Source organism: Mesoplodon densirostris, chromosome 12 (assembly GCF_025265405.1).
Source record: "Mesoplodon densirostris isolate mMesDen1 chromosome 12, mMesDen1 primary haplotype, whole genome shotgun sequence".
Taxonomy (NCBI): Eukaryota; Metazoa; Chordata; class Mammalia; order Artiodactyla; family Ziphiidae; genus Mesoplodon; species Mesoplodon densirostris.
The window spans coordinates 16,537,099-16,563,291 of NC_082672.1; the positions used below are offsets into that span (position 1 = coordinate 16,537,099).

Consider the following 26,193-nt stretch of genomic DNA (forward strand, 5'->3'; position numbering starts at 1 on the left):
TAAATACAGAAAAGGAAGGAAAGGAAATTAAGGGGACATTGTTTATTATAACTTCAAAAAGAATTTGTATCACAAAGAATGACTCTCAGGTGACTTGATTTAACCCCATTCTCTCCAGTTGAAAGTTCTTTTCTAAGGGAAGAAAATTTAATGTCTGTTGACCCATGTGTTACTATTACTCAAAATATATAGTCATGTAGAAGTTATTCATAAATCTAGTGAGAAATAAGTATAATCTCGCACAAGTAATATTGTTTCACTCCGGTTAGGGAAATGAATTTGAATCGTGAAGCTGGTCCGGCCTTTATGGATTATATATTGAGGATTAAGAATTTTTTATCTAATTTCCTCCATGTGGAAGAAACGGTAGGACATTATAATTGGAATGAATGTTCTCTGCTAAGGTGTCTACGTTTGTGATTTACCTCCGGTTATTTCTGTAATAAGTTGACAGACAGGTAAAATGAGCTAGTTGATTCCCTAAGGCAGCGGAGGAATTTGACTGATTTAACAGGAAAAGAAGTAGCATTGTGTTACTCTGATCGGCTGCTCCTGCAAGAAACTAGATCATGGTACCCGCCAGGGAAGGCGCATTTTTTTTTCTATGCCTGAATATTTATTGAATATGACTTGGCACTCTTCAAAAGCAAATAATAAAATACTTCTGCTGCACATTTTTGATATCATGTGTGGATATCCTTCTATAGGTTGAGTTTTTGTTTTTGTTTTTAATGCTTCTCCTTGTTACTCTACGTAAATGTAGTCTAGGAACAGTTTCAGCTCTGGTTATTTAGTTTTTGTTCTAGATGTTATATTTACATTAATGGGGGATTTTTGTAGACCGCAAAAGTTATTTAGTCATTGATCAACATTTTTATCAAGTAGAAATGGCAGTCATTTTTTAGCATGAATATAAATTATAGTGATTGTTTTCACTTTCGATAAGTTAATTCTTAGAAACTGAATTGGAGAAGATGTCATCAGTATGCAGAGATTCTTGAATATTGCTGTATGAACAACTAAGACTGTGGTGCTAAGACAGTACATATTACTGTTGCTATTCTCATCACTGATTTAGTCAAACTCTGAGACAGGCCGTCTTTCTTAAAAACCTAATTCAACCTAAGGTAACACTTTGAAATCTTCTATTGTAATGGGATCTATTCTTCTTCTAAGCTGGACAGTGATATTTGTTTGAACTCACATTTGCACATTTGATGAAGGTCTGAACTTTCTAAGGAATGGAGGTTTTGTCTTTTCAGTCTAACCAGTGTAAGTATCTCTTCAAAGAATGTGAGTAGTTATAATCCCTTAGGAAAACTCAAGATGTAGGTATGGTAAAAAGAGCCCTGGGCTGGTTCAGGATGTGTCGAGTCCATTCCTAGCATGATGTTGAGATGGCTAAATGATCTTAGGCAGGCCACATTACCTCTCTGGATCCATTTGCTCATCTGAAATTATATATATATGTAGATATATAGGTAGATATACATATATAGAGATAGATAGATATATGTATCAATCTGTCTATATCTATATATCCCCAAGACACCTATGCTCTGTCAATCTGTGATCTAGTAGGAAAAATAAGTTTTATTTGACTGTGCAAAGTGCATTTGGAGTTCAGAGGAGGTTAACAACTACCAGTTCAATGAAAACTTCAGGAAGGAAGCATTTGAATGGGACCTTAAAGGTTGGGTATAATTTCTACAAGAAGAAATATGGCAGGGGCTCTTCCAAGAGTAGTGAACAGGAAGAGTAAGAACATGAAAGTAGAGAAGCACAAAGTACATTAGCTGAGAGCAAGTAATTTGGCTTGGTTAGAATCTGGGTAAGATAGTGGAAAGAGTAAGAAGATAATAACTAACATTTATTGAGTCAGGCACTTATTCTAAACATTTGACATGTATTAAACTTATTTAATGCTTAAAATAACCCTATTTAAATAGGGCTATTATTGCCCACATTTGAAGGTGAAGGAACTGAGGCACAGCTTGCTGAGATCACAAAACTATTGTAGTTACTGGTAGAACTGGGATTTGTACCCTGCTCTTTGACCCAGATCTCTGACTTTAAGTTAAAGGAATCATTGAGGGTTCTGGAGTAGGGAGGTAACATGATCAGAACTGTGTATTAGGAAGACTCATCTGGCACCAGTGTAGCATGGGTTAAAGAGGTAAGCTGTTTAGTGTTGAAGAGTTCTTCTCAAAATTCTCTTTGTTTATTAGAGTTTTCACATATCAGTTTCACATTTGTTAATGCCAGTGTCAACCATACCTTGCTGGAGGGATTGTAGTCTACCTTTCTGGAGGACAACCTGACAATAAGTATCAGAATTTTAAATATGCATTCTCTTTGACCCAGCAATTCCACTTCTCGGAATTTATCTTAAGGGAGATGCCCAATAATGGGTGCACAAGAAATTTTTTTTTAATGGATTGTTTAAATGGTTACAACTCTGTAAATATACTAAAAACCATTGAATTATACACTTTATTATTTAGTTAGTTAGTTTTGGCTATACCACCGTGCAGTATGTGGGATCTTAGTTCCCTGACCAGGGATTGAACCCGTGCTGCCTGTAGTGGAAATCCCAGCACAAGAATTTTTATTGCCACAGTTTTTATTAACTAATTTTTATATGTACAAGGAATATGTGTATACGTGTAAGCTATGAAGCATAGTAAAATGACCATCCACGAACTTACCACCCATCCTCAGAACTAGAATATTACCAATACAATTGAAGTTATCAGTGTTTAAAACATTATTTATAATAGCAAAAATTGGAAATAACCTAAAGGACCATCAGTAGGGGATAGATAAGTTATGATACATCTACCTGATGTAATTCAATGTGTAGTTATTTTAAAAAGATGAGGTTGAATTGTCATATTTCCTCAGTTCCAAGACACCATTAAGTCTAAAACAAGCAATCTATTTAGTAACAATTTTTCAGGGGAAAGAAAATAAACATTTTTTTTAAACTACCTTACTTATTTATTTAATTTGGTTGCACGGGGTCTTATTTGTGGCAGGCGGGCTCCTTAGTTGTGGCAAGCAAACTCTTAGTTGCGGCATGCATGTGGGATCTAGTTCCCTGACCAGGGATCGAACCCAGGCCCCCTGCATTGGGAGCCCGCGGTTTAACCACTGCACCACCAAGGAAGTCCCAATAAACATGTTTTTTAACTAACCTTCAATAGAATACATTTATCCATTCAATTGTATACCATTCAGTTTTTTTGAGTCTCAGCTTTATTCACATTCAGGATCTAGAATTCTTCTGATTTACTTTGGGCTTTGGTTAGTTAACAAATAGCATCATGGTGACGTGGTGCTTTTCATAACCCCAGCTAATTATCGTGAACCTCTATTGTCTTTATGATTGAGTATATAATTTTGAGGCATATTGAAGAACACTGGAGTTTTGTCTTCCTTTCCTTTTGCTTAAACTCTTAGTTTTGTTTTTTTTCCTGAGTTGAGTGAGTTATTAGAAATTAAACAGCTTCTTCTGAAGGTAACTCAAAAGGTTTGACAGGTATTTGAGTGCTTGTACTTCATAAAAGACTCTTACCTTTGAAAATTCTGTGATCTCACCTAAATTTGGCAATTGTTTATGCCTTTAATTGCATTGTCTTTTTTTTTTTTTTTTTTTTTTTGGCTGCATTGGGTCTTTGTTGCTGAGCGCAAGCTTTCTCTAGTTGTGGCAAGCAGGAGTTACTCTTTGTTGCGGTGTGCAGGCTTCTCACTGCGGTGGCTTCTCTTGTTGTGGAGCATGGGCTCTAGGCGCGCAGCCTCAGGAGTTGTGGCTTGGTGGGCTTAGCTGCTCCGCGGCATGTGGGATCCTCCTGGACCAGGGATCGAACCCGCATACCCTGCACTGGGAGGCGGATTCCTAACCACTGTGCCACCAGGGAAGTCCTGCATTGTCTATTATATGACAGTTTCTGAGTACATAATGCTACATTATAGTGGAATCTTTTTGAAGACATTTTGAGCATTAATCAAGGGTCTAGATTCAACCACATGGTGCTGCCAGTGAAAATAATACAGTTGAAGTGACAAGGAAATTTGGCCTTTTATTTATGGTCAGGTTAGCTATGTGTGTTGTTTGCTATTCCAGAACTCCACTTTGGAGCTGGCACATTCCTTTTAATACTGATTTTAAGATATACTCAGTTTCAGAAATGTTAAAATGTGGAAAAGCATGTATCTGAGAATCAAGAAAACACTATACTTTCTGTCCTAGGAAGACATTCATAGTATTATGTTATTCTTTTGCTAGCGTGTTGGGCCCTAAGCAGCAGTAGCTAGATTCACAGGTCCTGTGGTCCATATGTCCAGTATTCTCTTCATCAGGTCCGGATATAGCTCCTCTTGGCCCAGAGACCTTTGAAGTTATCTTTGCTCTCTGTCTCCCTCTCACTCACCACATTACACAATAGTAAAACAGGGACAGAGGGCATAATAAGCACTACTGTTAGAAAAGGAGAAGAATGAGAAATAGCAATTGCTGATAAAATAATTTTAAAACCACCATAGGCAGATCTTGTGAAAGCAACCAGCGCTGGAGGAAGGGGAGATTCCTTGACTGGACCTCCGTTCAGGTATCTGGGAGGAGCTCCCTCGTCCACTGTTCTCTGTCACTGTTGGCCATTGCTCTCCAAGAGCCTCCTGGGAGTCCTTTTTCCTTTATCATCCTTGGTCACCTATGAAGTGTGAGCTTTGGGGGAATAGTCCCTCTTTGGAAGGTGCAAATCTTTCTTGACTAAGTTACTCTTCATAGAAGTTGAGAGCCCAAGGGTTTTACATTTTGAATAGTTGAAGGGTTTTTTAGTTTGAGCTTGAGTGGTTTTTCAAAAAAAAATTTTTTTTAACAAAACAGTTTCCTCAATTTAGAAAGCTTCTGATGTGTTTAATTCCAGTCAGTTGCATGTGTCAGTAACCATAACCAAAGTTCACATGTGGTAGTAACCTCATCCAGAGATTTGAGAACTCCCATTTCGCTTCTCAGTTGGTTATTTGAGGGAAGGCCATACCCTTAACGTTGGTTTTTGTTGTTGTTTTAAACCACTGAGGTACTTTAATCAGCCAAGAGGTTTCAGTGGGCACCTGTGCTCAGAATCTTTTAATCCTACCTCTTCATGTTGGGGTCTAAAAGCAAGCTGCTTTTCCAGTTCTGCAAGACTTTAAATTTCTGAACCCTTTCTGTCCCTTTCTATTTTTGTTTGCAAATAAGCTGCTTTTTTTCATGACCTTGTCATTTATTTATATTGCTTTGCCAAATAGCCAATAGCAGCCAGAATACACTTCTAAGACTCTCTTTTCTAAACTCTTGTCATAGAACTAACTACAAGTTCAGTAGGCCATTTGTTACCTTGTAAGTTATAACAGGCAAAGCACTTTATCAAATATTTTGCCACTGTGAAACATGGTTCTCCATTTTTCCAGCCTCCAGTATCAGTTCCCTTGAAGCCCTCAACCTGACCACTTGGCCAGTACCATATTAGGTTTATGTTATAGCAGCATCTCACTTCTAGGTACCAATTTCTGTATTAGGGTAATGAGAGACTATGTATACAAATAGACAATGGCTAGATCATATACGAAAGTAGAACTCTGACCCACAGTCTTAGTAGCAGTAGTCCCAAACAGTCAAGTCTTGGTCAGTAGATGCCAGCTTCTCTCAGGACCAACAAGAGAAAACCAAATATGCTTCCCAAAACAGTCACACAGGATGTTCCACTTTTAGTTAGCTGGCCTCCAGCTTCCTCATGACAGCAGCCTACAACTAGAGCATCCCTGAAGTCTTCTTCCGCTTCCCTTCCTGCCTTTGAGTCTCTGCTAAACACGAGTGACAGTGGCCAACTCCCTTCCAATAGCAAGCTCTGAATAAATAGACTCTGCTTGTTTTGACGGTCTTTATTGCCACAATAATATTGGGCTATTTTGTGGTAACAAATCCCAAAATATCAATGACTTAACACTACAGAGATTTCCTATCTTGCTCACACTCAGTCCAATGGGGGTCGTTAGTAAGCCATCCAGTGGCTTAGGGACCCACAGTCCCCTATAATGTGAAGCTACCATCTCAAAATGTGGCCTGGATTGTAATTGAAGCAGGAAAGCGACAGATGGGGAAGCACAATGGCATTTAACTGCCTTGGCCCAGAGTGGACACACATTACAGATACCTACTAGCGGGGCTTTGGCAACTAACTGGGAAATAGAGGGCAGTATGTTAGTGTAGTCTCTGCCACAGGTATTAATCAAAAGCAATTGGATAAAGACATGCCACATTTCCTCCATTTCACCATTTCTGACATCAGGTGGTGCAGATCATATTACAATTGAAATGAACATTTAAACATAATGTTTCTGTTATTTCCCTTGAAAAGCTAATGTTGAAACAATATTGTTACATAGAATTAATGGTTTCTTTAAAGAAATCCTGTGTGTTTTAGTGTACTTTGAATAAGAATAATTAGTAAGGCGGGAAGGGGAAGCTGGGACGAAGTAAGAGAGTAGCATGGACATATATCCACTACCAAATGTAAAATAGGTAGCTAGTGGGAAGCAGCTGCATAGCACAGGGAGATCAGCTAGGTGCTTTGTGACCACCTAGAGGGGTGGGATAGGGAGGGTGGGAGGGAGGCTCAAGAGGGAGAGGATATGGGGATATATGTATACATACAGCTGATTCACTTTGTTTCCAGCAGAAACTAACACAACATTGTAATGCGATTATATTCCAATAAAGATGTGAACATAAAAAAATAATTTGTAGCAGAACCATTCCAAGATACAGAGCGCTATAGTCATTTCCTTTTCTTTATTCTTTTGCTTTTGGTTTTGGAAAACTCAAGTATACACAGAAGTAAAGGGAATAGTACAGTGAACTCTCATGTACCCATCACCCGGCTACAACAATCATCAGTTTATCACTTTTGTCTCATCCAAATCTCCATCCACTTCATCACAAAACGAAATTATTTTGAAATACCAGGCATCATATCTTATTCACAAGTATTTCTACGTGTATATGAAAGAACTACGTGTAAACTAATCATTTATTTAAACCTATAACACATTATTACACGTATCCCAGAACTCAGTCATTTCTGTGACCATTGTGCACTCACTTGGATGTTAGGAATGTTAGTCAAAGTACAGAGTTATAGAATATACGACTAGAGTGAATCTCGCTGGTCCAGCATTCTCTAAAGTATATTACATAGAGCATGAATCCCATAAAATGCTCTGGGGGAAAAAGTTCTTTGGTCAGATAAGTTTGGTCAACACGACATTCTCTTCTTGTAAAGTCACGTGATAATGTAAAAGAATGACATCATATTTTGTGTGTTACGATCCCATTTTGATTAAGAGTAATATATGTTAGAATATGCAGTATTAATAGTGATTGTATTAGTTTTCTGTGCCTTATGTAACTAATTACTACAAAATTGAAGGCTTAAAACAACATAAATGTTTTCTCATACAGTTCTGGAGGCTAGAATTCTAAAATCAGTATCACTGGCCCAAAATCAAGTTGTTAGCAAGGCCACTGTCCCTTAGGAGGTTCTAGGAGAAAAGCAGTTCCTTGCCATTTCCATCTTTCTTTTGGCTGCCAGCATTCCTTGGCTTCTGGCTGCGCCCTCTAGTCTCTGCCTCCATGGTCACATTGCCTCCTCCTATTCTGTGTATCAAATCTCCCCCGCCTCTCATGCATGTACTGCTCAACTGGATAATTGTTGATAATCTCCCCATTTCAAATTCCTTAATGACATCTGCAAAGTCCCTTTTTCCAAATAAGATAACATTTCAGATTCCAGGGATTTGGAAGTGATTATCTTTTGGGATGTCATTATTCAGCCTACTACAGTGGTTCTCCCTCTGTTGAAGGAGGGACTTATGAGGGACTTCTGCTTTACATAATTACATAATATTTGAATTTTTCAATAAGGTCCATCTTTTTATTACAAAAAAACCAAGATTATATTTTCTTAAGAGTAAATAGAAGGAATAAATCACCTGCATTTATTAGTTTAACAGATATTTTTGCACTGCCTGCTGTACCAGTTTCTGTTTTAGGGGCATGGAAGGCAAATGTAGTATCTTGACAGAGAGAAGCAAAACTATACTTATTTTGGTTTCTCTTCTCTATCAAGGAGAACGATCTGGGAAGTGGTAACATAATATAATAATAAAATGATGGCTAGAGGGCTTCCCTGGTGGCGCAGTGGTTAAGAATCCACCTGCCAATGCAGGGGACAGAGGTTTGAGCCCTGGTCCAGGAAGATCCCATGTGCCGCGGAGCAACTAAGCCCGTGCACCACAGCTACTGAGCCTGCACTCTAGAGCCCACGAGCCACAACTACTGAAGCCCTCGTGCCACAACTACTGAAGCCTGTGCGCCTAGAGCCCGTGCTCCACAACAAGAGAAGCCACCGCAGTGAGAAGCACATGCACCGCAACAAAGAGTAGCCCCTGCTCACCGCAACTAGAGAGCCTGCACGCAGCAACGAAGACCCAAAGCAGCCATAAATAAATAAATAAACAAACAAATAAATTTTTTAAAAAAATTTTAAAATAAAATAAATAAATAAATACAATGATGGCTAGGGACTTCCCTGGTGGTCCAGTGGCTAAGACTCCGTGCTTCCACTGAAGGGGGCACAGGTTTGGTCGGGGGACTAAGATTCCTTATGCCACACTGCCCAGCACCCCCCCAAAAAATGATGGCTAACTTGGAGTTGAAACCCAAAATAAGTGAGATATTAAAGGATTGCCTAGATGCTATAAATTAAATGCAAACCAGATACTGAGATAACTGACATGTGACATTGCACAACCACTGTTGTTAATCCTTGATGATGGAGAAATGATAGGTTCTAGAACTGGAAGTGGAAAATATCTTCCCTTTTAGAAAGGGTAGAGAGTTGATTCTGCAACTTTAGACTGGTGAGCTAAGTGTTAAACCTAGAAAAATTCATTAGTAAGCTATTAATATTCTGGGAAGGCTTCGGGGAAAAAATGCTTATCATCAGAGACCAGCTTTCTTCATAAAAGCACAAGATGTATCAGTCCGAATTTCGTTTATGAAATAATTATCAGTAGATTGGGTCATGTTGTAGACAGACATAACAGTGACAAAGTTCATTATTTTTGTTTTTACAAAATGGAGAAATGTGGACTGCTTGTCAAGTAGAATTTGATTGATTCATAACTAATTTAGCAGTTGTACCACAAAAGTACTGATTATTGAGGTGAAGTCATCAGGAAACTGCCTCTAGTGGTCTGCTTCAGGACTTCATCTTGTCTCAGGCCTTCTGCAAATATTCATGTATGTGTATATATGTAATTAATATCCATAAATATAATTTTTAAAAATAAAAAAGGTTTATTTTTAACAGCTGTATGGTACAATTTATATACCATAAAGTTTGCTCATTTAAAGTGCATAATTAAGTGTTTTTTGGTTTTTGGGTTTTTGTATGTTTACAGAGCTGTACAACCATCATGATAATGATAATCTTTTTTTTTTTTTTTTTTTTGAAACTGACATGGCTCTTATCCTGGGCTGCATTGCCTTTGGGGCTGTTGCAGCCCTCCTGTTCTTTTTTTTTTTTTTTTTAACTTTTATTGGAGTATAGTTGCTTTACAACGTTTGTGTTAGTTTCTGTACAGCCAAGTGAATCAGTCATACGTGTACACATATCCACTTTTTTTTAGATTTCCTTTCCATTTAGGTCACCACAGAGCATTGAGTAGATTTCCCTTTGCTATATATTAGGTTCTCCATCACAGTAATCTAATTTCAGAATAGAAATTGGCTTTTATTTTATACAAAGTGTTTTGAAATTTGCCTTTTTTGCTTAAGAATATTAAAGAATATTATGGGTATCTGTTCATGAACTGCATCAGTCTTTTTAACATCTGCTTCATCACGTTACATAGATGTACTGTAAATACTCAAACAATTACTGATGAGCATCTAGATTGATGACATCTATATTTGCTCTTATAGATGGTATTGCCAAGAACATTCTACATTTTTAAACATTTGTATGTATATTCCTTTAGTTGTATTGGTTTGTTCCTCTTAATCCTTGTTCAAGCCATAAGGTAAACCTTCTTACTCTAACCATTTTGTGCCTCAGGAGGCAATTTTTGAGAGAATTAAATGCCGAAGTTCACACTGCTAATAATTAACAGAACAAATACTTGAATTTTTTTGTTTGTTTGTTTTTTCATTACAAGTGCTGTGCTTTTCTAGCACCAGTAGGATTTTTACAAACTAGAGTGTATCCAGAAGAGCATGACAAGAATGACAAGAATTGGAGAACAGTTAAAGGAACTGGGATATCTAGGAGACATGTTTATTTCATTCGTTTAACATGTATATTTATCGAGGACTCAGTATGTGCCAGGCTCTGATATAGGTGGTAGACAGTGTTTATGAGACAAATAAGGTCCTGTACTTTTATGGAGCTTTTATTTCAGTGAGGGGAGGTTGACAACAAGTAAACAAGTAAGATAATTTTAGATAGTGGTAAGTATTAACAAGAAAATAAAACAGTAATTAGGTAACTGGGGAAAGGGTTTTTGAGGAGGTAACAGGCTTATTATCTCTACTTTGTAAATGAGAAAACTGAGGTTCAGAGAGTTTGGGTGAAACAGTTTGTAACTGGAACCATGGGGATATGGAACATTGCTAAGTATCACCTATTTCTAGTCTCCTTAAGTGTAATCACCACTCACATTACATGCTGGTTGGTAAGAATGCAGACAAAGTTGTTTAGCATCAGCCTGTAACAGGCTCTGAATATGCACTGAGTGAGATTTCATGGTGTTCCACGTAGAATTTCTAACAGTTGTTGCAGATCACAAATGGAATGGCTTTCTTGAGTTAGTGATTTCCCTATCAGTGGGGATATTTAAGTAGATTTTAGGTGACTGTTGCTCCAGTGCATTGTAGAAGCCATTCATGCATTAAGTAAGGAATTAGACAAGTCTAGAGGTCCTTTCCTCACCCTGTTGTTAATAAGCTTACTGTCTCTAGAGTCCCAGTCCACAGTTTGAGAAATAAATCCAAGCATCTGTTTTTGAAGCATAAAGGTATCTTCTGGACTAGTGACTTAAAAACCTTTTTAAAGCGGCAGTTCCCTTTCTTTTAAAGCAATTGTATACTTGAAGTCTGGTAGTAAAACCTAAAATTGTAGCCACTAGATGAAGAATTTAATAATGGGAGGTTGCCCATTGTATTGTTCACTAGAAATCCCTTGCATTTGTATATACGGTTGACCCTCGAACATCGCGGGTTTGAACTGTGCGGGTCCACTTATACGTGGATTTTTGAATAGTAAATGCTACTGTACTACAGGATCCACGGACTTGGAACTGAGGGTACAGAGAACCGATTATAAGTTACACCCAGATTTTCCACTGTGTGGTGGGTTGGTGCCCCAAACCCCCGTGTTGTTCAAGGGTCAGCTGTACTTTATATGCTTACTAAAGCACTCTTAAAATTATTTTTTATCGTCGTAACCAGTACTTGAGGTAATTTTGTAGATTAGGAAATAGGCACAACTAACATGTCCTGACTATACAGTAATCCTTAATGGAGCCAGAACTCTAACCTAGGTCTTTTAACTTATAAATCAGTCGGGGTTTTTCCCCTTAATACAGTAGTCTTCCCTCATCCGTGGTTTGGCCTTCCAAGGTTTCAGTTACCCATGGTCACTTGTGGTCTGAAAATATTAAATGGAAGATTCCAGAAATAATTCATAAGTTTTAAGTTGTGTATCGTCCTGAGTAGCATGGATGAAATCTTATGCCATCTGGCTCCATCCCACCGAGGAAGTAAATCATCCCTTTGTCCAGTGTATCCCTCTCATTAGTCACTCAGCAGCCGCCTGGGTTATCAGATTGACTGTCATGATATTGCAGTGCTTGTGTTCAAGCAGCTCATGTTTTACTTAATAATGGCCCTGAGGCGCAAGAGTAGTGATGCTGGCAATTCGGATATGCCAAAAAGAAGCCGAAAAGTGCTTCCTTAAAGTGAAAGGGTGAAAGTTCTTGATTTAATAAGAAAAAAAAATAGTGTGCCAAGGTTTTAAGATCTACGGTAAGAAAGAATCTTCTATACATGAAATTGTGTAGAAGGAAGAAGAAATTTGTGCTCGTTTTGCTGTCACACCTCAAACTGTAAAAGTGATGGCCACAGTATATGATAAGTGCTTAGTTAAGATGGAAAAAGCATTACATTTATACATACAGTAAGATATTTTGAGAGAGAAATTACGTTCACGTAACTTTTATTACAGTATGTGGTTATAATTGTTCTTTTTTTCTTTTTCTTTTGGCTGCAAGGCTTGTGGGATCTTAGTTCCCTGACCAGGGATTGAACTCTGGGCCCTTGGCAGTGAGAGTATAGAGTTCTAACCACTGTACTGCCAACGAATTCCCATAATTGTTGTATTTTATTATTAGTTGCTAATCTTTTACTGTGCCTAATTAATTAATTAAACTTTATCATAAATATGTATGTAAAGGAAAAAACATAGTACAGTTGACCCTAGAACAACTTGGGGGTTGGAGTGCCAGCTCTCTGTGCAGTCGAAAACTGGCGGAGATAACTTTACAGTCAGCCTTCCGTTCTGCATCCTCAGGTTCAACCAACCTCAAGGTCGCGTTGTACCGTTTTTTCAACTATTTGTTGAAAAAAATCCACATATAAATAGACCCATGCAGTTCAAACCCATGTTGTTCAGGGGTCTACTGTATATATAGGGATGGGTACTATCCGAGGTTTCAGGCATCCACTGGTGGTCTTAGAAGGTATACCCCGTGATTAAGGGGGTGCTGGACTACTATACATGGTACTGCTTTATCAGTCACTTTATAGCTTTGTTTGTTTTTTCTTTTATTTAGATCGTAAAAATTTTAACATTCCTGGGGGCTTCTACAAAGGATCTTTTTCAGTTTTGCTCAAGGGAAAGCTCTGAATCTATCAAGTAGCTCTTAAAGAAGTCTTTTGTGTGAGTTATATATATAGATGTTTTCATGAAGAGGAGTGAAAAGCCAGAAGGATATAGACAAATGAGGCCTAAGACCTTTCCTGCCAGTAACTACACTGGCAGCAGCCGACAAATGCTGCAAGAAATTCGGGAATCTCTTAGGAATTTATCCAAACCATCCGATGCTGCTAAGGCTGAGCATAACATGAGTAAAATGTCAGCTGAAGATCCGCGACAAGTCAGAAATCCACCCAAGTTTGGGATGCATCATAAAGCCTTGCTGGAAATTCGAAACTCTCTACAACCATTTGCAAATGAAACAAGTCGGAGTACTTCAGAAGTTAATCCACAAATGCTTCAAGACTTGCAAGCTGCTGGATTTGATGAGGTAAGAATTTTTAAAAACAAAAGAAAGGATTTTTCTTACCTTACACTACATAACACTTTTTAGGTGACCTCCTGCCCAGATGTTTCCTTTGAGAGAATTTAACTATGTATAGAAATTTGTATATTCTATCAGCAAAGAACGTTGTTTACAATTTCATTAATTATTAAAACAAAATAATTATTATTTCTTTAGCTTTCTCTGTGGTCCTGAGATTTAAAAGGTCAAGTCATGAAGTCAGAGTGGAAGTGCAGGTGAGGGAAGCCACAAGTGAGGGCAGGGCAAGGACATCCGTCTGTGTGGGGTAGTTTCCCCTGTAAGCCGAGTGGCTGTTGTAGAAATGAGGGCCCTAAGGGGATGAAGTATAAGCTTATACTACAGAGAAGGAAGAGCGGCCAGAGACATCATTCAGCACTTAATGCTCACAGACCTCTCAGACTCAAAGCTTAACTTCACAAAAACTAAAAATTTACTTGTTGATTAGTCTCCAAGAATTTCAAGGTTTTTTGGTGAAATTTCAGTTCATGTCAGTTATGCTAAGTCTTTAATATTTACTTTTAGAACTCATTTTGAAAGTTTTCATAGTCTTTATTATTTAATCATACCCATTTTGCTTAGGTTACTAATAAAATTTATTTTCTATGATTACATAGTTTAGACGAATATTTTAGATAGCAGAAATCATTTTAGGTAAAAATTGGCCATGGAAATTGTAACTAAATGTGAATAATGAAGCATTGATTACATTTTCTTTCAAAATGATAGTAACTTTTTTCCTGATTATAAAAGTAATATCTATTCCCCGTTAAAAATTAAACCATATAAGGAAGAAACTAAAAATTAGCTCCACTACACAAAAATAACTACCCTTAAAATTCCTTCACCTTGGGCTTCCCTGGTGGCGCAGTGGTTGAGAGTCCGCCTGCCGATGCAGGGAACACGGGTTCGTGCCCCGGTCCGGGAAGATCCCACATGCCGCGGAGCGGCTGGGCCCGTGAGCCATGGCCGCTGAGCCTGCGCGTCTGGAGCCTGTGCTCCACAACGGGAGAGGCCACAACAGTGAGAAGCCCGCGTACCGCAAAAAAAAAAAAAAAATTCCTTCACCTTGTTAATATTTTAGCGACCACGTTTTCAGATATCTCTGTATTTAATTTTTAAAATGAGAACCTAAGTATTCATTATAGTGATGGATTTGAAAAGGGAAATTTATAACTAAACTAGGAAGAAAAAGAGATTATTCTTTCTGGCCCATTATCTTCACTTGATTAATATTATTTCCTATTAATTTTATATTTAAGTGTTCTAAATATATTGGATTTGCACCAGAAAATATATGGGGGTGGGCGAGGAGAAGAGATCCTGGGATGTTTTCCTGGTTAGTAGTTGGAGGATTAAGGAAATGGCTTGAATGGAGAGTCTCTTAGAGTACTTTCTTCCTAATCCTTTAGCCGAAAGGCAAAGAATAAAGAGAAGGCTGAAACATTGGTCTTATTCTTTCCTCTTACATGTTGCTAGGGAAAGGGAGTTTAGAAAATCACATGGCTGTAAAGGCCCTTAAGTGGTAACGTGTATGTCAGATAAATCACATCAGTAAATATGTATTTATGGAGCTCTTACTGTGTGTGAACCCGTCAGTCAGGATAGGGAATCATACCAAAGATGGTCTGTACCTTTAAGGAACTTAAAAATTTTTTCTAACGTAGACAGTTTTGAAGTGTAAGGCATTGGTCAGGGCCCTGTTCTTTATCTGTTGGCAATAATAACAATAATTGCTTTGCGTTACAAAGATACGTTAGCTTTACTGCAATCACACATTTCAAAATTGTTTACCTTATGACATTAATAGCCCCTTAAGCAAGGTTGCTGTACTAAAAGCATTTAGACATTTATCAATCCTCATTTATCCAAATAACGAAGGAATGGTATTATTTATATTCACCGTGATATAAAGAATATGGCAATTTACTTCTTCTACCTCCTGAATCACTCATTCTGGTAGCTTCCCATTATGTTGCAGAATTTGTTCAAGATCCTAACTTGATACTTCAAAATTCTTCATCTAGTTTTCGCTTTTTTTTTTTTTTGCCGCACCACGCAGCTTATGGGATCTTAGTTCCCTGACCAGGGATTGAACCGGGGCCCTCAGCAGTGGAAGTGCACAGTCCTAACCACTGGACCACCAGGGAATTCCTTTCACTTCATTATTTTTATCATTTCATAAACTCTATTCCTTTAAGTATGCCAAGTTCAAGGCAGTTGTAATTTTTTGAGACTGTTTCTGGTGCTCTATAAGATTAAAACCTTAAGTATTTCAAGATTAATTTCCTCGTAGGAATAAACGTTAAAAATTAAGGATTGATGCATTCTTGGGGCACATAAAGCTATAATCACTGGAGTGTATTTTTGTTTCTAAGCATGAAGAACAAAAGCATAGTAATGGGGACATAATGTTTTCTTAGCACATAAGACTTCTATTCCAAAGTTACTGATTTAAGGGTGCTCTTTTTCACACTGGCACTAAGACCCCCACTTTAAGGAACACTTGGTTGATATTGTTACCGGTGTAAAAAATATTTTAACATATAGCAATAAAATTAAAAAATAAAAGCCAGCATAATCACCACCAAAATCACAGGCTGAAATTCTAGTGCATTTAACGATATGGTTCCTACAATGTTGAAAAAGAATGGTGGGTGTCAGTTTTCTTACCAACTGAGATAGCGCTGCCATGTGATATTAGCATAAATACAGTTACAGTTCACTTGGTTTAACCACTTTTAAAGTTAAGCACTCCCTGGTGAATTTTAATTTGGATGATATGTATTATTTTAAATTTGCACATAAAGTGAGACTTACTAATCCTTTGTATCTCACTACAAATTTTGCAAAGTCTGATTGGCATAAAATGTGACCACACTGTACCTTTTTATCAGTTAAGGATTGGGTTTGGTTGCTTTTAATAAAAATCCAAATAATAATGCTTTAAGCAAAATAGTGACTCAGTTTATATAGCTAGCATCAGTTCATTCTCTTAAAAATATCAAACTACAACTCTTAACAAATCTCTTGAATTTTCCTTCTTGGTGGCAACATGCTCTAGCACAGGTGTCATATCTATTGTCTAGGAAACAGGGTACAGGAGGGACCAGCACCTAAATCAGGGACAGCAACATTCTTCCAGAAATCCTTGTTTTTTTAAAAAAAAAGAAAAAGAAATCCTTGGTTTTTGTCTCATTGGTCAGAATTTTCATGTGGCCGCTGTAGCTATAAGGAAAACCTCTTTCAAAAAAATCCTAGTAACTTTTTCTAAAGAAGGGAGACTAGGTCTTGAGTAGGCAACAAGTCTCTGCCACAGCCTTTTTTTGCTTGGCCTCAATCACCTCCAGTCATTTTGAGTAAGAGGATCATCTATCAATAGCCTGGTCACCCATTAGTCTTATTAAGCCATTTCTCATTTAAAAATATTGTTTGAAATACTAAATCCTCTAGGACAAGTAAGTAGCTGCCTCCCTCTTGAAAAATGTGTATCAGTATACTTTTGGCATGTTAGTGTATAATTTATGTTTACATATAAAATAAAGGACGCGGAACAGAGCAGGACAACCCATATCTGAGCTCCAGGCACCGTGCTTTTACATGTTTTCTTGTTTAATCCTCACATCAACTCTGAGTGTATTACAGATGAAGAAACTGAGCTCTGAAATGTTAAATAAGTTACCAGAGTTCACACAGTTCTAAAGTGGGGCACATAAATCTCCAATCACTGGAGTGTATTTTTGCTTAAGCATGACAGACAAAGCATAGTAATGCAGGGCTGCTGGAACTCAACCTCTTTGGTTCCATTTGACTCCAAACTCCCTGTTTTTTCTTTCATACCATGTAACCTCCTAAAGTCTTCATCAAATAATCATATAAAGTCTGAGTGTTTTTCCTCTACCATTTGTCCTATATTTGTGTCCTCATAAATAAAATTCTCTGAAAATGTAAACCCTAATGAAGGTAGGAACCAGAACTACATAGCTCTTTTACTAGTAAACACAATGATAAAGATGCTTAATAAAATACTTTAACAGTACGAAAGAGTGGTTTCCAGTATGTTGATTGATACCTTTTTAACAATCTGATAGTCTCTGTTTGTTTATATAAGAATGAGAAATTCAGAAGCATGTTATTACGATTGCATCTGGGGAAAAAACCCTAGAAGAAAACAGTAATACACTACATAAAGGTGAAAAATATTAAAGAAACATTTGAAGAATTTGAGGGTTTGTTTTCTTTAGTAATTTGAGATTGTATGGATTTTTATAGTTATACTGTGCTGTACAGTATATCCTTGTAGCTTATTTATTTTATACATAAAAGTTTGTACCTCTTAATCCCCTACCCTTATCTTGCCCCTCCCCCCAAAGTAGTTTTACAAACAGGACATTAAATTTTGGCTTGGGGCCTTATTCTTCAAAATTATGAATTTCTCCAGTGGAAGTTATAGTGTTGTTTCTTTCTTACTAATTATAAGATTTAATTTTTATTCCTGTTTTTAAAACTTCATACCAGGATATGGTTATACAAGCTCTTCAGAAAACTAATAACAGAAGTATAGAAGCTGCAATTGAATTCATTAGTAAAATGAGTTACCAAGATCCTCGACGGGAACAGATGGCTGCAGCAGCTGCCAGACCTATTAATGCCAACTTAAAGCCAGGTGATTAATCACATTTTTTCCTAGTCTCTTATTTTATAATACTTAAAAATATTTAAGTATATAAAATGTTTTGTCTTAGAAATTGTTAAAAGCATCACGGTAAGTGAAAGCCTCAAGCTAGAAAAATAACATTATAGTGTTACACCAAAATGAATTTGCAGATGGGGCCCTAAAGTTCCATAGGTAATTCTGATAAGCAGCAGTCTAGGTTGAGAACTGCTTGATTGCTTATAATGCAGCTGAAATATTTTTCTATTTAACCATAAATATAATTCAGACTATTCCTTTTTTATGTATATAATCTTATTGTAAAACATGTTCATCATAGAATATTTAGAAAGTAAATAAGCGAAAACACCGCTATTAATACCCACAAGATTTTGGTATGTTTTGTTTCTCAGTCAAAAACTGGAGTGGATTTATATGTGTGTATTTTGATTCTTATTGTTAAGCAAAAAATGGGGTCATACTAAAACCTACTTTATTCACTTAGTATACCATGTATAACTTTCCTTGTTATTAAATGGCCTACAGAATACTTAGCTACAGTAAGGTAGACTCATCACATATGTTATTTAACCAGTCTCATTTTTTGACATTCGCCTTGTTTCCTTTTTTTTTTTTTTTTTGCCATTATAGACAGCACTGCAGTAAATTCCCCTGTACCTAAATCTTTGTACATTCCTAATGATTTGGTAGAAGTAAATTTTCAAAGACTTGCAAAAAATTTTTCTCATAGGCGTACCTCATATTATTGTGCTTCACTTTATTGCACTTCGCAGATATTTCAGTTCTTACAAATTGAAGGTTTGTGGCAATCCTGCATCAAGCAAGTCTGTCGGTGCCATTTTTCAAACAGCATTTGCTCACTTCATGTCTCTGTGTCATATTTTGATAATTATCAAAATATTTCAAACCCTCCACCAGTAAAGATTATGACTTGCTGAAGGCTCGGATGATGGTTAGCATTTTTTTTTAGCAATAAAGTATTTTTTAATAAGGTATGTACATTGTTTTTTAGATATAATGCTATTGCCCACTTATTAGACTGTAGTATATATATGTGCATATATACATGTATATATATATAAAGTGTAAACATAACTTTTATCTGCACTGAGAAACCAAAAAGTTCACATGACTTACTTTATTGCAATACTCACCTAACTGCACTGAACCCGCAACCATCTCCATCTGAGGTATGCCTGTATTGCTGACCAGAAAGGTGCTACCAACTTGTTTTTGTCCCAGTCAGTTTAATATGAGAATGCCTATATTTGTAAATCCTAGGTATTATCCTTTTTGTATATTTAGTGGTTGTGAAAATACTATCATTTTACATTCACATTTCTTTGATCACTGGTGAGCCTAAACATTTGTTTATTGATTATTTTTAAATTGACATTTTAATTCTTTCTTAATCTTGTATTTGTCTTTTTAAATTGATTTATAAGAGGCCTAATTTTTTCATTCAGCAAATTTTTCTTGATCAACCACTATTTCAGGCCCTTTGCTTGGCATTGACTATAAAGTTCTTGCCGTTTTGTGGAGTTGAGATTCTAGTATGGGAGCTCAAATACACAAATACATGTAGAATTACAACTATGTAGGTATGAATGAAGAGGGGACAGTTATGTGGTACTGTGGACTTATATAATAGAGGGATTTTTGACCTCATCAAGGAGATGAGAGAAAACCTTCCTGTGAAACTGATAGTAGAGCTGATATCTGAAGAAAGACAAGGGTTAATGGGGATGGGTTTCATGAGGAAGCGTGTTCCTATGCATGGCTTGTTTGGCAGGTTTTGATGTCACATTCGAAGAAATGAAAGTGGCTAGAACCCTGAAAACAAGAGTATAAGATATGAACGGAGAAGTGCATAGGGGCCTGACTATGCAGGACTGTCTATTGATTTTATCCTAAGAGCAGCAGGAAGTTATGGAAACATTTCAAGCAGGGTAATGACATGATTAACTTTGTGTTTCAGAAAGATAGCTGCAATGGATGAGAACGGATTAGAGAGAGCAAAGGAGGGTGTCTGGATAGACTTGATAAGAAATACAATTCACAGGAAATGAAGGTAATTTGGACTAGGGAGATGGTGGTGGAGAAAATTGAATGAAATAAGAAAGATAGGAGGAGTAAAATTGACAAGGACATGGCGATAGATTGCATATGGTGGGTGATAATGGAGTGGGATGACTCTTAGGCTTTTGGTGTATAAAAATGGATGGTGATACCTCACATTATGAAAGGGAACGCTAAGGGAGGACAGGATTTGGTGGAGAAAGATCATAAGTCTGGTTTTAGACATAAGGTTTAGTTAGGTTCATTGAGTTATCCAAGTGAGGATGTCCCATTATTTTGCAGAACTTGTTCAGGATTCTAACTTGGTATTTCAAAATTCTTATCCAGTTTTCGCTTCTTTTTTTTTTTTGCCACGCCGCGCGGCTTGTGGGATCCTAGTTCCCTGACCAGGGATTGAACCCGGAACCAGGGTGATGGATGGTTCATCCATGTGGATGTTGAAGTTATAGAATGTTGTCAGGGCTTAGGGTAGAATGCCAAAGTTATGGGTGAATGAGGGCGATCAAGTAGGTGTTCATTGGGTGACCAGTAGAGGAATGAATGTGGCCTCCCACAGATAGCATGAGCTTCTAAAGAACTGGCTTTTAAAAAAGAGTTTGCAGAAATAACAATGATCTAGAAGCATAAATGGAGAGCAAAGAAGTGGAGTTCCCCCTTTTAGCCCAGTTTATTTTTAAAGAAAACCTTGACTGCAGAGGACTGAAAGGAAGGTAATGTCAGCAGATGATAACCAGCTTTAAGGACATGGGGGGAAAGCTTGGAGCAGAGGCTAGTGATCGAGGAGTATTTGCTAGTTATAGAACAGAGTGTGTCTAGAGGGCAACAGTGGGAGGGTTTAGGAAGTGGAAGAACACGAGAACTTTATGGGAGGTGCAGAGCAGCAGGGACGGCAGTGTACTTGCGGGTTGCAGAGATTTCGTCTTACCTGGTAAAAGCTGGGAGAGTGACTTGGTGCAGTTGGCCTCAGCTGACTAACCGAGGAAGGTGAGACTGAGCCTGTGGTCAGAGGACTTGTCTAGCTTGCCCAGAGTGATGACTTTCCCTGAAGTCGTAGACCCAAGATGCTGCCCAACCTAGATGAAATAGAATGTTAAACTGTACATTCTGAATATTTACCAGGTTTTTTTCATGTGTTATTAAATGTATTTTCTCCCAGGATGATGTTGACCCTTCAAGTTTGTGGGTGTTTCTTGTTTTGTTTTGAATGGTGCTAAGTGTTTTATGTATTTATCAGTCTATTACTGTATGTCCTCTCCCTTTGTCATACTTGGGAAGACCTTCCCAGGAGGTACAAAGAGGTACCCCAATATTATCGAATGTTCACTGGTTTTCTCCTAGTACTTGTATGGTTTCATCTTTAACATTTAAATGTTTAATCCTTCTGGAATGTATTATTTATATGTATCATATCTTATACAAATGTATTTTATATATATTTTTTAATGTATTATACTTTTCTTAGTGACCAGACTATTTTAAATACTTCATTTTTTTTGGTATCATATGTTTTCTTGCCTGTTTAATTTATTTGGAAATTCCATTAAATAGAGACTTTGTAAAATCTCTACCTTATTTAGTGTTCAGCTAATTATCCCCTACTGCCTTTTTTTGTTTTAAAAGCCATATTGAAATGTATTTAAAATTAGTGTTATATCTATCAAAATTACAAATGGACACATCCTTTGGCTCAATAATGCCGTTTCTAATAATTTGTCTACTTAACATATATATGAAATGGTATCTGTACAAAATTCTTCATTGCTTTTTGTGGGGAGGGGTAAAACAAAAGACTGGAAACAACCTTAACAGCCATCAGTAGGGAAACTGATTAAGTAAATTTGGGTACATCCATACAGTGAAAAACTGTAATAACATTTTTTAAAGGTAAAGAAACACTTTATGTACTACTACAGAATCTTCATTTTTTTTAATGAAGAGACCCAGGCACAATAGTATGTATAGGAGGTATACTTTTTTTAATTTAAGTGTAGTTGATCTACAGTGTTAGTTTCTGATGTACAACAAAGTGATACAGTTATGCATATACATATTCTTTTCCATTATGGTTTATTACAGGATATTGAATATAAGTTCCCTGTGCTCTACAGTAGGACCTTGTTTTTTATCCATTTTGTATATAATAGTTTGCATCTGCTCATCCCAACCTCCCAATCCAACACTTCCCCGCCTCCCCCCACCCACCCACCCTTGGCAACCACAAATCTGTTCTTTATGTCTGAGTCTGTTTCTGTTTTTTAGGTAAGTTCATTTGTGTCATATTTTAGGTTCCACATATAAGTGATATCATATGGTATTTATCTTTCTTTTTCTGACTTACTTCACTTAGTATGATAATCTCTGGTTGCATCCATGTAGCTACAAATGGCATTATTTCATTCTTCTTTGTGGCTGAGTAATATTCCATTGTGTGTGTGTGTGTATTATATATATATATATATATAATATATATATATACCACATCTTCTTTATCCATTCATCTGTCAGTGGACATTTAGGTTGTTTCCATGTCTTGGCTCTTGTAAATAGTGCTGCTATGAACATAGGGGTGCATGTATCTTTTCAAATTACAGTTTTGTCTAGATATATGCCCAGGAGTGGGATTGCTGGATCATATGGCAACTCTATTTTTAGTTTTTTTGATGAACCTCCATACTGTTCTCCACAGTGGCTGCACCAATTTACATTCCCACCAACAGTGTAGGAGGGTTCCCTTTCCCTTTTCTAGTACTATTTACCTGTGTATTCCTAAAATATCTTACTGATGACATTGGTTACCTTCAGTGACATTGGTTGCCCAAGGGACGGGGTGGGTGTCCCTTTGTACTGCTTGAATTTTGAGCTATGAGAATGTGTTACCTAGTCAAAAATAAATAAAATTTTAAAAAGTAAAATAAAAGCACATACTCAAATTTGATTTTTGTGATTCTTGAAAGAGAATTATCATTTAGTAGTGTTAGAATTCCAAGCTAAGTTTTTCGAAAATAAGAGGTTAAAAAAACGTGTTTTTTTTGTTTGTTTTTGTTTTATTCCCATAGGGAGTGTGCAACAATCAGTTAACCGCAAACAAAGCTGGAAAGGTTCTAAAGAATCCTTAGTTCCTCAGAGACATGGCCCACCACTAGGAGAAAGTGTGGCCTATCGTTCTGAAAGTCCCAACTCACAGACAGAGGTAGGAAGACCTTTGTCAGGATCTGGTATAACAGCATTTACTCAAGCTCACCCTAGCAACGGACAGAGAGTGAACCCCCCCCCACCTCCTCAAGTCAGGAGTGTCACTCCTCCACCACCTCCAAGAGGCCAGACTCCCCCGCCAAGAGGTGCAACTCCACCTCCCCCATCATGGGAACCAAACACTCAAACAAAGCGCTATTCTGGGAACATGGAATACGTAACCTCCCGCATCTCTCCTGTTCCACCTGGAGCCTGGCAGGAGGGCTATCCTCCACCACCTCTTAACACGTCCCCAATGAATCCTCCTAATCAGGGACAGAGAGGCATTAATTCTGTTCCTGTTGGCAGGCAACCAATCATCATGCAGAGTGCTAACAAATTTAACTTTCCACCAGGGAGACCTGGAATTCAGAATGGCAGTGGCCAGACTGATTTTATGATACACCAAAATGTTGTCCCTGCTGGCGCTGTGAATCGGCAGCCACCGCCTCCATACCCTCTGACCCCAGCTAATGGACAAAGCCCTTCTGCTTTACAGACAGGAGGATCTGCTGCTCCTTCATCATACACAAATGGGAGTATTCCTCAGTCTATGATGGTGCCAAACAGAAATAGTCATAACATGGAACTTTATAACATTAATGTACCTGGACTGCAAACAACTTGGCCTCAGTCATCTTCTGCTCCTGCCCAGTCATCCCCGAGCAGTGGACATGAAATCCCTACATGGCAACCTAACATACCAGTGAGGTCAAATTCTTTTAATAACCCATTAGGAAATAGAACAAGTCATTCTGCTAATTCACAGCCTTCGGCTACAACAGTCACTGCTATTACACCAGCTCCCATTCAACAGCCTGTGAAAAGTATACGTGTATTGAAACCAGAGCTGCAGACTGCTTTAGCACCTACACACCCTTCTTGGATACCACAGCCAATTCAAACTGTTCAACCTGGTCCTTTTTCTGAGGGTACCACTTCAAATATGACCGTTATGCCGCCTGTTGCTGAAGCTCCAAACTATCAAGGTCCACCACCACCTTATCCCAAACATCTGCTACACCAAAACCCATCTGTTCCTCCATATGAATCAGTCAATAAATCTAGCAAAGAGGAACAGCCGAGCTTGCCCAAGGAAGATGAGAGTGAGAAAAGTTATGAAAATGTTGATAATGGAGATAAAGAAAAGAAACAGATTACCACTTCACCTATCACCGTTAGGAAAAACAAGAAAGATGAAGAGCGAAGGGAATCTCGTATCCAAAGTTATTCTCCTCAGGCATTTAAATTCTTTATGGAGCAACATGTAGAAAATGTACTCAAATCTCATCAGCAGCGTCTACATCGTAAAAAACAATTAGAGAACGAAATGATGCGGGTAAAACCTCTTTTTAAAAATTTTTTATTTTTATTGGAGTATATAGTTGATTTACAGTGTTGTGTTAGTTTCAGGTGTACAGCAGAGTGAGTCAGTTATACATATACATATATCCACTCTTTTTTAGATTCTTTTCCCATATAGGCCATAACAGAATATTGAATAGAGTTCTGTGCTATACAGTAGGTCCTTATTAGTTACCTATTTAACATATAGTAGTGTGTATATGTCAATCCCAATCTCCTAATTTATCCCTCCCCACTCCTTACCCCCCTGGTAACCATCAGTTTGTTTTCTACATCTGTGACTCTATTTCTGTTCTGTAAATAAGTCCATTTGTACCATTTTTTGTTAGATTCCATATATAAGCTATATCATATGATATTTGTCTGATTTACTTCACTCAGTGTGACAGCCTCTAGGTCCATCCATGTTGCTGCAAATGGCATTATTTCATTCTTCTTTACGGCTGAGTATAAAACCTTTTAAAATGTCCATTTTTATACTTGATTATGTATTTGCTTGTTGTTTATTTTAAAATACTGTGGTCCAGTATTTTTCTTTCTTTTTATCCTAAATATATTATCAATTATTTAAAAGTTAGTAAACATTAAGTATTTTTGATTATACCATTTTATTTTAGCATTTCATGATTTACTCAGAATTTTTTATAATACAGTTGTAATAAATTAAGAAAAATACAGTTTACAGTGTGTAGTTTAGGTATGCATAATCCCTTTAATGGAAATTGGAGCAAGGGTTTTTTTCTAGAGTTTACACATTATCTTACATTTTAAAATAAACTAGAAATATCTGGGTCCCATCTCTTGATAAACTTATGAAACATTTATTTTTATTTACAGTAGTTTTTGGGCTTGGGGGCTTATTCATCAGATTGGTCTTAATTAGAAAGTGTCAGACACATCTCCTTTCAGTTATTTCCCCTTCTAATTTTATTTTTATAATGTACTAGAAAAATATGTTGAAATTATTAAACTACTAAAAAGGAGATCAGAATAATTAAATACTTTAGATTAATATCTGTTGTTGATTCCATGTAGATCTCTTCACTAGATATTTCCGTGGTACTCTCATTATTATTTTTATCCTCTGTTTACAGTTCAAAGATTTGGCTCCTAATCTTACATCTAGTGCTCAAAAGCCAAGAGGCTTAAATTTGTGTTAAACTTCCTTATGAAACTTGAGAGAGCCATTCTTTTAAAATGATTTTTCTAAATCTGATTTCACAGTATAGTTAACTCCTGCTATAAATTAAATTTTGTGAGGTGAGAAATACCATGATAACCTGTATGACTTATCCATATTTAGCTCTTAGAATTTCTTACTAAAGTCTGTCTGTATGTATTTTCTTAGTTTATTTTTCCTTTTTCCTCTTCACTTTCACTAATAGCTGATTTAAACTTTT

At 37.1% G+C, this 26,193-nt stretch overlaps 1 protein-coding gene across 2 annotated transcripts in view; it reads left to right on the forward strand.

Moving 5' to 3' along the window:
• LATS1 (large tumor suppressor kinase 1) overlaps positions 1 to 26,193 on the forward strand; it is a 42,004-nt gene that overhangs the window by 821 nt on the left and 14,990 nt on the right. The window contains exons 2-4 of one of the 2 annotated variants that reach the window (XM_060114970.1): positions 12,937 to 13,410; positions 17,962 to 18,109; positions 23,254 to 24,767. In XM_060114970.1, coding sequence (XP_059970953.1) covers positions 13,069 to 13,410; positions 17,962 to 18,109; positions 23,254 to 24,767 — 2,004 coding nt within the window. In that variant the 5' untranslated portion in view covers positions 12,937 to 13,068. The remainder of the gene's footprint in view (positions 1 to 12,936; positions 13,411 to 17,961; positions 18,110 to 23,253; positions 24,768 to 26,193) is intronic. The other variant, XM_060114971.1, reaches the window with a different exon arrangement.